Genomic DNA, 11,096 nt, shown 5'->3' on the forward strand with positions numbered 1-11,096 from the left:
CTGCTGTGAACTACCACCCTCGTGTTTCGCGTATAGGACGTTGAATCAATGTGTCCACAGTCCATTGGAAGGACGTTAAGCTGGAGGATCCGTCTGCTAGCACAGGGCGCATTAGTGGAGTTAAAGATCCCGCAGTTTATTATGCGAACATTAAGCAAGTTATCACTGGCACTTTGAACAAATTACATATACCTAACCTTGGATTGTTAAATTGTGAAGGAATTTGGTCAAAAACTTTCCCAGACAGAAGGAGGAGGAGGAGGAGGAGGAGGAGGAGGAGGAGGAGGAGGAGGAGGAGGAGGAGGAGGAGGAGGAGGAGGAGGAGGATCCATCCCAAACATTTTGTTTTTCCAAATATCACTCGCAAACACATTCATTCACCTCCAGCTTAAGTTGTGCTCGAGGGACGTGTCATACATACCTCCTTGTCCACAAGGCGTAAAGGATATTTCACCGAAGGGTCTTGCAGAGTCGCTGGGTTCTTAGTTGGCCTAGGTTTGAGCAAGTGTCGGATGGTAAAAGCCACAAAGATTACAGTGGCGATGACCAAGCCGGCCATCTGGACTTCACCCTGGAACACACATAACAAAGGTGATCAAACCTCATGTCATGAACCAAATATTGATCACATCTTCACAGGCGATTCATATGCAATGCAGTTCTTTACATACATGCAACATGTACGTGTTGTTCAATTTCTACTCAGAATGAAGAGGTCATCATGCTCGTGAAGGCGGGTGCCAATCTGCATCGGCAGACAGGTAGAGTAGTAGAATGAAGGATTCCATGAACAGGATGGTGATTGAGGTGAGGTATGCCAACCACCATGGGAAGCAAGAAGCTGACGTTTCAAGCGCTAACCCTTCTTAACCTAACCTAACCCACACGTTTTGCTCCGACGAAGGGTTAACGACCGAAACCTCAGCTTCTCGATTCATACGGCAGTTAACGCAAGTCAATCAACATTCTATCCACTTGGTTGGACGAAGCAGTGTGTTTGCAATCCCACATTGTCACGTACCATAGTGTCATATTTCACTATCATCACATGTCTGGCCCTTTGACGAATGGCTGGGTGAACGTGATACAGTGATACATGCCATTCGCCAAAGGTTCAATGTGCAGGGGGTGGAACTCTTCTGTCTGAGAGTTCAGAGGCTGTAGAAATGTTTGTAAAGTTTGTGAATACAGTATACACAGGTAGTCCTTGTATTGTATGGACAATATCCCCAAGGAGACGTGCTCGATACATCTAGGGTCGTGTGTGTATGTGTGTATGTGTGTATGTGTGTATGTGTGTATGTGTGTATGTGTGTATGTGTGTATGTGTGTATGTACATTTTTGTAAACGACTCGTCTCAGTTAAAGTCAAACTCAAATCAGTGTTTTGGCCAACTTGCACTATCAATCAACACACAGCTGTGTCAGATCCATTACACACGCAAACTTGGCCATTGTAGAGTTAAATAAATGCTTTAAAACACCACACACACACACGCGCACACGCACACGCACACGCACACACACACACACACACACACGCGCACACGCACACGCACACGCACACACACACGCACACACACACACACACACACACACACACACACACACACACACACACACACACACACACACGAAAACTTAAAAATGCAACATAATAAATAAATAAATAAATAATGAAAGGCCGTTACAACGATTTCCAAATGTGGAACTTGAATCAAAAAGGCAACAACATGAATTTGTAACGGGAAAACTACTGCATTGTGATGATATCGAAATAAATCCCATCATCTCACCATGGACGCCATTGCGGTTACACTTGAAGGTGGCCTTGTTCAGCTGTTGTTCTTTTGAGCACTCAGACTGGAGTGAACGTGTTGAAAGGACGGATTTGATAACATTGGTTTACTTCCAGGAGGAGTACATGAAGCGTGCGCAGCAACGGCTCGCGAGAAACTGGATCTTCCTGTGCACTGGCGGGCGAGTTGATCACGTGACGCTATATGTGGCTTCCCGTCAAAGGGGGAGGAGTGCGAGGGCGTGGCTTCCCGTCAAAGGGGGAGGAGTGCGAGGCTTTCCGTCAAAGGGAGAGGAGTGCGAGGGCGTGGCTTCCCGTCAAAGGGGGAGGAGTGCGAGGGCGTGGCTTCCCGTCAAAGGGGGAGGAGTGCGAGGGCGTGGCTTCCCGTCAAAAGGGGAGGAGTGCGAGGGCGTGGCTTCCCGTCAAAGGGGGAGGTGTGCGAGGGCGTGGCTTCCCGTCAAAGGAGGAGGAGTACGAGGGCGTGGTTTCCCGTCAAAGGGGTAGGAGTGCGAGGGCGTGGCTTCCCGTCAAAGGGGGAGGAGTGCGAGGGCGTGGCTTTCCGTCAAAGGGGGAGGAGTGCGAGGGCGTGGCTTCCCGTCAAAGGGAAAGTGCGAGGAGCCACACGATTACGATTTCGATGTATCGGGCGGAACAAGTCCTCTCTTGCTCTTGGTTTCAATCAAATCTCATTCATTGACAGACAGCAATCAATGGCAGGGTCAATATTGCCAAATATTTCTTGGATGACCAACATTTAAAATGTGGCATACCTCAAGGGCTTGTTATTGGCCCATAACTGTTCACCTGTTATCTATATTCTTAATATATGCAAATCAGTCAACATGCCATCTACTGTCATTCATGTGCGGATGATATTATTAGTAGTCATATATGCAACCTTTGATCCGACCAGACCTGGTGACGCTGCTTGTACTCACTTTGGTCTCTCCAAATGCCTCGATGACGTCACTCCAGGCATGGCTGAGATTGGTAAGTTGAATTGTAATAAAACCGAATTGTTCATCGCTTCTTCACCAAACCACTGTAAACACCTTTGTAATTATACTTTCAGCCTCATTCCCCGACTATCGACAATGTAGGAGTGATGTTCGATAATGACATTAGGATTTCTGGTTCGTAATCAGGTCACACAGTCGTGTCACTCTCTTCATGGGCAGATTTATAATCGTAATCGCATCATGAAGTACATGAACAACAATACTTGTCATAATGTTATTCGTGCACTTGTGTTCTCCAAGGTGGATTATGCTTGTTCTTCAACTGATGGAATCACTCAACCAGATTTGTGTCGATTACTGAAAGTGCAGAGCAAGCGTGCTCGTCTGATCTTACAGCAACCGAAGTAGTCACATGCAACCCATGTTAAGGCAATTACACTGGCTCACAGTAAGCTTGGTGTTGGCTTAACTGTTAAGGTGGCTGGCTTAACATCTTAGGGTCTTGAGTTCGAGCCCCCTGTCGTCTCGTTGAAATAACACCAGGTGGGTTGACTCAGCCTGTCATCCTTCTGAGGTCAGCAAAACGAGCGCCAGCTTACTGGTAACAGGGGCACTGCATCAGCAGCACTGCCACACTCCCAGTGTCGATGCAACCAACCATCAGCCACATGCTGTAAACAAAATCATAAAAAAGTCAAGTTGGGAATCAAAACCAGACTTGACAGCTCACAGGTAAAGGCCAAATGATGACTGGGAATACCATCAGATCAACACCTGAGCACAGAATGTACAAAGTGCTTAACAGTGCAATGCCGTGATGATCCCTCCAGTATATACCAACATCCTCCCTCCTATAAACAAGATGTCATGATTCCTAAACCACATGGTCGACTTTTTCAACAACTGATAAAGTGGCGGATTCTTTATCTTTCACCACCTCATCTGGTCTTGCATCATGTGCCCTTTAAACATTCTAATCCTTACCAAACCCAGCCAGCCATACAACATTCAACTTACTCACTTCTTGTACTTTTCAAGTCTAAGCTTTCCACACATCTTCACGTCTTTGTCTTCACATGCCCAACCACCCTTACAGAATCTCCTCCATTTGTTCATCAAATTCTCCCAATAACCTTGTCCTTTAATGAGATTCAAATTAACATAGCAAATAGAAAAGAACAACATACCTCCCTGTGGTTTTTTTTCCCCCCCTTTTGCTATATTTCTCTGTATTATGTCCACCAATTATTCATCACACCAATGTGAGTAGTTTTGTGACACCCCATACGCATAGAAAACATTTGGTACAAAACTACAATGAGTAGATGAGAGCGTGTGTGTGTGTGTGTGTGTGTGTGTGTGTGTGTGTGTGTGTGTGTGTGTGTGTGTGTGTGTGTGTGTGTGTGTGTGTGTGTGTGTGTGTGTGTGTGTGTGTGTGTGTGTGTGTGTGTGTGTGTGTGTGTGTGTGTGTGTACTCTCACAACTCCCGACCCAGGATCCCTGGCCTCAATGCTTACCTCACTAACGTGATCGGGGGTCTACGGTTGGCTAGTGACATTCCCACAGGTCAAAAATTACCATTCCTTCCGCAGTGTAAGTATGCTGCACACACGAGAGCCAATAGCACAGAGATGCTACCACCATCAGTGATGAAAAGGAGATTTTAGATCGCAACACAGATTCTAGCACAAACACATTGGCTATTTTATTTGTTGCTGACCTGCATGTCAAACATACAATGGGAAGTAAATTTACACAACACTTCCTACTCTCCTCTAGTGTAATGTGACCTCTCAGAGTTTTCTTCCCCCAGATTACTTTTGTTTAAGGGATATGCACAATATTGAACTCTCTCTCTCTCTCTGTAATCTTCAAAGAATCGGTGCCGCCAAAGCAGCTTTCTGGGCAAGAGTAAAACTGGGTGGTTTGTGATTGTTTTCCCAGCAGTAGTTCTGGAAGGAATTTGGCCATGTGCCGGTGATAGCTCGCCTCATCTTCATGAAGCACTGTGGGGTCTTTAACGTTCACCAACTAATGCCGGCAGACGGGACACCAGTTTGACGTCCATCCGAGGGTCACACATTGATGAATCATCCTGCCTGTAAAACACTGGGATGATAGTTTATAGTTGGGTCAGGATTCAAACCAAGGCTAGACACCTTCGAGGAGAGTATGCGTATTTCTTGGCCATCCTGCCAGCCCGACCGCAACAATTTAAAGGTCGAAAAAAAATTATGCGAGTCCAAAATGAAAGAAACAGCTTAGTAAAACAAACTCAACGGTCACCAAATGTTTTTATTGCATTTCTATGATTATAAATCAAAAATTATGATTATTCGACATGAAGGATACATAATCGTGTATACTACACTTCAAAAATGTAGTTGGTGACAAAAACTACTGTGGAGATGCTATCAAGCATTTCCATTCCACTCGAATTCCTGAGCTATAGGAATGCTTCCATCAAGTGTGGACCATAGCTGTGCCCCTGTGCCAGATGTTGATTGGAGGAAACCACTTGATCCACCCAAGCAGCCTGCTGGCCTGGGCCCATTAATCATTCAGTCTGGTAGGAAAGGATTTTATTCATCAGTTCGTGTAAAAACGATTTCTGACTGTGCCCGAAACATTTTAAGTATGGTTAAAAAATCAAAAATTGTTTTGGTGTTGTTCGGTTATTTGCAAAATGAAACCTGTACTACGACGGAAACTATTTTTTTCATCAAACAGCAGCAACAAAATATACGTGCAAAAAACATCTCAGCTTCGTCTCACTGGAAACTTCGTACGAGTCTGTACAAGCAACACTAAGCCTGCTGTAGCTCCACAAGTACACCCTGGCAGTCTTTGGGGTGAAGGAAAAGGACATTCTTGCCGTGAGCTCCTGGACGTGGTTTAGGGCTAACCAAGCGAATCTTGAGGTCACTCAGTTGGCGAGCAGCTGCGTCCAGATCATTGACCTCAAGGCAAATGTGGTGCAGCCCACCGCCCTTGTTTCGCTCAATGAAACCTGTGGAATAATTGTGGGACAAAGTGAGTAAGGACAAAAAGGAACAATGGGTGAAAGGAGTGGGGAGGTGTATAAGAAGTGAGTTAAGAACAAAGAAAGCATTTATGAAAGGAGGAAAAGATGAAAGAGAGACCTTGAAGGGGACTCGCTTCTCCCAGGGGCTCAATCAGTTCCAACATGGAGTTGCCAAAATCAATGAAAACACAGCGAATGCCATGTTCTGGATGAGATCTCGCTTCACTCACCTGGCCAAACAGTATCAATACAGGTAAGTACAAACATCTCAAACCAGAAAGTCAAAAAGGTGAAAAAAAAAACAAACAAGACAGAGCATGGACAACCAACTATAAGCTTGCAATACCAGGGCAGGCAATGATGGGCCTAAGGACCTCCTCCTGCACTGAAATTTTTTGGAAGGGAATAGATATTCTTTTCCCACTCTATAAAATAAGGTAATTCTCTGTCTCATAATTAGAGCATGAAACACTGCTCGGCCAGTATTCACCGAATTTTGCTCCCCTCTCCCTTCCAAAAAGTCCCAACCACTCTCCCCTCCCAAGTATGTTTTTGATTCATGCACACAACCCAGGTTTGTTTGTTTTTTTGCCAACACAGAGCTGTCAGTTGGCAAAACACCAACCACATAAAGGTATGCATCAGAAGAATGTGTTGCATGCTGGGAACAAGATCACCCATCGGGTGGGTACTCCACCAGTAGATATATAAACACCCCAAGACATTCATTGGGGTCAAGCTGATCCTATGGAACAAGTCTGAACTTCCGTCAATTATAGTAAGGATTGTTGATTTTATATTGAAATGTTGCATCAAACCTCATCATTATTTTTCATCCTACCTCTTCATTATTATGTTACATCTCACCTCATCTTTATGCTACATCTCACCTCATCGTTATGTTACATCTCACCTCTTTATCATGTTACATCTCACCTCATCATTGTGTTAATATCACCTCTTCATCATTGTTACATCTCACCTCAAGTTACATCTCACCTCATCATGTTCCATCTCACCTCTTCATCGTTATGTTGCATGTCACCTCAACTTCATGTTACATCCCACCTCTTCATCATGTTATATCCCACCTCTTCATCTTTATGTTAAATATCACCTCATCATTATACTACATCTCACCTCTTCATCATTATGTTACATCTCACCTCTTCATTATGTTACATCCCACCTCTTCATCATTGTTACATCCCAGCTCTTCATCATTATGTTACATCTCACCTCTTCATCGTTATGTTGCATGTCACATCTTCATGTTACATCCCACCTCTTCATCATGTTATATCCCACCTCTTCATCATTATGTTACATCCCACCTCTTCATTATGTTACATCTCACCTCTTCATCATTATGTTACATCCCACCTCTTCATCATTGTTACATCTCACCTCTTCATCATTATGTTACATCCCACCTCTTTATCATTATGTAACATCCCACCTCTTCATTGTTACATCCCACCTCTTCATCATGTTATATCCCACCTCTTCATCATTATGTTACATCACACCTCTTCATCATTATGTAACATCCCACCTCTTCATTGTTACATCCCACCTCTTCATTGTTACATCTCACCTCTTCATCATGTTACATCCCACCTCTTCATCATTACGTTACATCACACCTCTTCATTATGTTACATCTCACCTCTTCATTATGTTACATCCCACCTCTTCATCTTTATGTTACATCCCACCTCATCGTTGTTACATCCCACCTCATCATGTTATGTCCCACATCTTCATGTTATGTCCCACCTCTTCATCATTATGTAATGTCCCACCTCATCATTATGTTACATTCCACATCTTCATCATTATGTTATGTCCCACCTCATCATGTTACGTCCCACCTCATCATTATGTTACGTCCCACCTCATCATTATGTTACGTCCCACCTCATCATCATTATGTTACATCCCACATCTTCATCATTATGTTATGTCCCACCTCATCATTATGTTACGTCCCACCTCATCATTATGTTACGTCCCACCTCATCATTATGTTACGTCCCACCTCATCATCATTATGTTACATCCCACCTCATCATTATGTCCCATCTCATCATTATGTTACATCCCACCTCTTCATCATGATGTTACATCTCACCTCTTCATCATGTTACATCCCTCCTCTTCATCATTATGTTACATCCCACCTCTTCATCATGTTACATCCCACCTCTTCATCAGTATGTTACATCCCACCGCTTCATCATTATGTTACATCCCACCTCTTCATCTTTATGTTACATCCCACCTCATTATGTTATGTCCCACCTCTTCATCATGTTACATCCCACCTCTTCATCAATGTTACATCCCACCTCTTCATCTTTATGTTACATCCCACCTCATCATGTTATCTCCCACCTGCTCAGAATTTCGAATTTTTTTTCTCTGACAGTTTTGTGCGGTGTATGATCAGTTCAGCAGACGCTATCAGTATCACCGCCATTTTCAGAATGTTCGTTTTTCTTTTCTTCAAAGGACTCAAAGGAAAAAGGGAACCGATTTCAACGAAACGAAAGACACCCGGAGGAAGGTTTAATGGTGCGCGCACATTGGTTCCGGACTCACCTTGTCCCCCATCGCCAAAGTCTCCTTGTAAAGCTTGGACGCCGCATCCACGTCCGGCACAGCGACGCCAACGTGATCCAATCGGCCCAAAGCCCAAACACGCGGGTCGATCGCCTGATTACGGAGACATTGCGCCGAGTGCAGAGCACGAGGGGTCACCGACGATGGACTGAGTTTCGCGGCCAAGCGGCCTGCTCTGAACCACGACGCCATGACCCTTCAATACGCCACACGCTCTAAATGACGTCACCACGTTTCCACACGCACCCCACGATTCTTCTTCTTATTCCTACTCTGTTTACTGGCGTCATCAGAGCCGCGATGCTCCAGAAACGCCATTCATCCAAACTCATCGGCTACAACCAAAGCCAAACACCATGGGATCCCCAACCATGGGACACAGTGTGAAAGACGCGATCTGGATTCTCCATACCGAGGGCATTGAGTGAGAATGTGTCTCAGGTCTTCAGAAACATTACACTGCTCGCAGAACCCCGTCGGGTGACACCCGATCCTACGTAAATAGGCGTTTAGAGCGTGGTGTCCAAGTTCTAGCCTTGAGAGTGTAGACTGTAGAGGATTCCCTGGTCCCTTCGGAAGAGTCGAGGAAACAAGACGGAGGACTCCACCGAAGGGTGTACCTTGAAGCACCATCCCTCCTTGGTGGAGGTCACCCACTGAGATTGCCATTTTTTTGTTGATGTCGACCCTAATTAGATTGAAGAGTTCTGATGGGCTCAGAGGGATTGGGGTTACAAGATCAAACCATGGTGCCTGTTTGGCTGCCTGATCGCAGGCCTCATTGCCTCCAATGCCCACGTGGGCAGAGAGCCAGCACAGATCAACGACCGAGCCCCTCCAAATGGCCATGTTGAGAAGGTGAAGCACCTCAAGAACCAGGTCCTACCTGTCACGTCATCAAGCCCAGGAAATACAGAAACTAGCGTTATTACGGATCACCACGATGGCTCACGGTGCTCGTTTTAATCAGCCATCTCAGAACCTCCCTTGCGGTTATTGTTCAGCATCGTGACAGTACGGTGGATTTACGTGCATTCAAAAGTATCCAAATACCATCTAAACTCGACCTTCCAAACTTCCCAAAACAAATTTACCACATTTCACCTTCTTGCATTAAATCTCAATTGGATTAATTCTATATCATATAATTACAATCTGACAAAAGTCTTTGTATTTCCTTGGCATCCTCTTCTCTCGATGTGGTCTGCCTGGAGCATGAGGTAACGACGACGCATCCTTCTGATCTTGCCTTGTATGTTGATCTGGCAATACCTCTAGATCTCGAGGTTTTTCTGCCACGTCCACCTGTGGAACTCTGTTGGGTAGTTCAGCTGCCTCATCAGTCTCTGCACCCCTCTGTGCCCCATCTCCTCGCGTTGCCATCTGTTACTCGATCATCATTTGATCTATCTCTGCAACACAGCTTGTCTCCAGATTCCCCATATCAGGAATATTGTGATGTCGATACTTCTTCACGTGTGACGTGTTTCTGTCGTAACAAACTCCATCTGGTGACTATTGTCACCTTGCTTCCTATCTTGGAAACAACAGTGTAAGTGTCCTAGCAGGAAGGTTGTGTCAAGTTTTCTTGGATTTTTTCGTTTCAGCAACACAATATCTCCCGGCAACACATCAGATTCTTTAGCATGACATCGATGATCCCAATGCAGCTTCACTGATCCCTTGTTCTCAGCGTCCTGGTCTCGAACCTCCTGGTCAGCCAAGACATCCTTCAGCTCCGGCATCTTGGTGCAGATTTTCCTTCCAAATAAGAGCTCTGCTGGGCTTTTCCATGTGGTCGAGTGAGGTGCTGCCCTATATGCCGCAACATATGACAACATTTCCTCTTTCCAGTCCCTCCGTTCAGCTTGTTCAGTCTTCATACGCCTCTCCAGAGACTGGTTCTGACGTTCTACTTCACCATTTGCCTGTGGCCACTTTGGAGTCACACGATGGTGGTAGATGCCCATATTGTCCATGAAATCCGTAAATGTCTGAACAATGAATTGTGTCCCATTTTGTCTGAATACAGTGGCTGGTATACCATGCTTGCAAAAGTCTCTGTTAATGCTGCCATCAGTTTCTCTGCTGTCGTGGATCTCATGATTACATACTCATAGTAATGACTGTAGTAGTCAATCACAACCATTACTGACTCCCCAGATGGTAACGGACCCAAAATGTCGACAGCAACATCCTCCCATGGTCCCACTGGAAGCACCGTACTTCGGACAGGCTCTTGTGGATTTGGTCGACTAACAAGTTGACATCCATGGCAGAATTTGACAAATTTCTCCACATCTCTTTCCATTCCTGGTCACCAGACTTTTGTCCTCAGGTTCTGTTTGGTACTAACAATTCACAAATGACCTTCATGTGCTGTCGGCCTCTCCACAGGCTCAATTATGTCTTGTTCAACAAGTTTTTGGATCTTTGCTCTTCTGCAACCCAAATGGTGTTCTTCTAACCGGCTGAGCAACTGTCAGTTTAACTTGACAGCCTTGTAGCTTTCCGACCCCTCTGAAAACCGGCTCAAACTCGCATTTCAGATCTGCCTCGGACGTCACCGAATTTACTCTCAATCCAATGTATAATATTCCCAATACCTGGGCAGTCTCTTTACTCATCAACGGCTCCCCCTTTTCCTCAATTACCACAAATTCCACATTGGTCTTCCTTCCATTAGCGC

At 45.1% G+C, this 11,096-nt stretch overlaps 2 protein-coding genes across 3 annotated transcripts in view; both read right to left on the reverse strand.

Annotated features, from left to right (window-relative positions):
• Nucleotides 1–2,041, reverse strand: part of LOC147029763 (NADH-cytochrome b5 reductase 3-like) — a 36,085-nt gene extending 34,044 nt beyond the window's left edge. For both annotated transcript variants that reach the window (XM_085873082.1, XM_085873081.1), the window contains exons 1-2: nt 1,797–2,041; nt 422–571 (exon numbers count right to left, since the gene is read on the reverse strand). In XM_085873082.1, coding sequence (XP_085729208.1) covers nt 422–571; nt 1,797–1,808 — 162 coding nt within the window. In that variant the 5' untranslated portion in view covers nt 1,809–2,041. The remainder of the gene's footprint in view (nt 1–421; nt 572–1,796) is intronic.
• Nucleotides 2,042–5,034: 2,993 nt separating this feature from the next.
• Nucleotides 5,035–8,638, reverse strand: MCEE (methylmalonyl-CoA epimerase). Its single transcript, XM_085873087.1, has 3 exons — nt 8,387–8,638; nt 5,901–6,012; nt 5,035–5,767 (listed from the first exon to the last, which is right to left on the reverse strand). Exons 1-3 carry the CDS (start codon nt 8,597–8,599, stop codon nt 5,565–5,567), a joined length of 528 nt encoding a protein of 175 aa, XP_085729213.1. The 5' UTR covers nt 8,600–8,638; the 3' UTR covers nt 5,035–5,564.
• Between the last annotated feature and the right edge of the window lie 2,458 nt (nt 8,639–11,096).

This window comes from Eptatretus burgeri, chromosome 3 (genome assembly GCF_056783735.1).
Source record: "Eptatretus burgeri isolate ZD-2024b chromosome 3, Ebu_testis_v1, whole genome shotgun sequence".
In the NCBI taxonomy this organism is placed as follows: domain Eukaryota; kingdom Metazoa; phylum Chordata; class Myxini; order Myxiniformes; family Myxinidae; genus Eptatretus; species Eptatretus burgeri.

What these genes read in the sequence shown, in the direction of transcription:
- MCEE (XM_085873087.1), bottom strand. Translation starts at nt 8,599, where the DNA reads ATGGCGTCGTGGTTCAGAGCAGGCCGCTTGGCCGCGAAACTCAGTCCA. An exon ending in CTTTGGCGATGGGGGACAAG is followed by an intron (nt 6,013 to 8,386) that starts GTGAGTCCGGAA and finishes CTGTTTGGCCAG; the next exon opens with GTGAGTGAAGCGAGATCTCA. An exon ending in AGAAGCGAGTCCCCTTCAAG is followed by an intron (nt 5,768 to 5,900) that starts GTCTCTCTTTCA and finishes ATTATTCCACAG; the next exon opens with GTTTCATTGAGCGAAACAAG.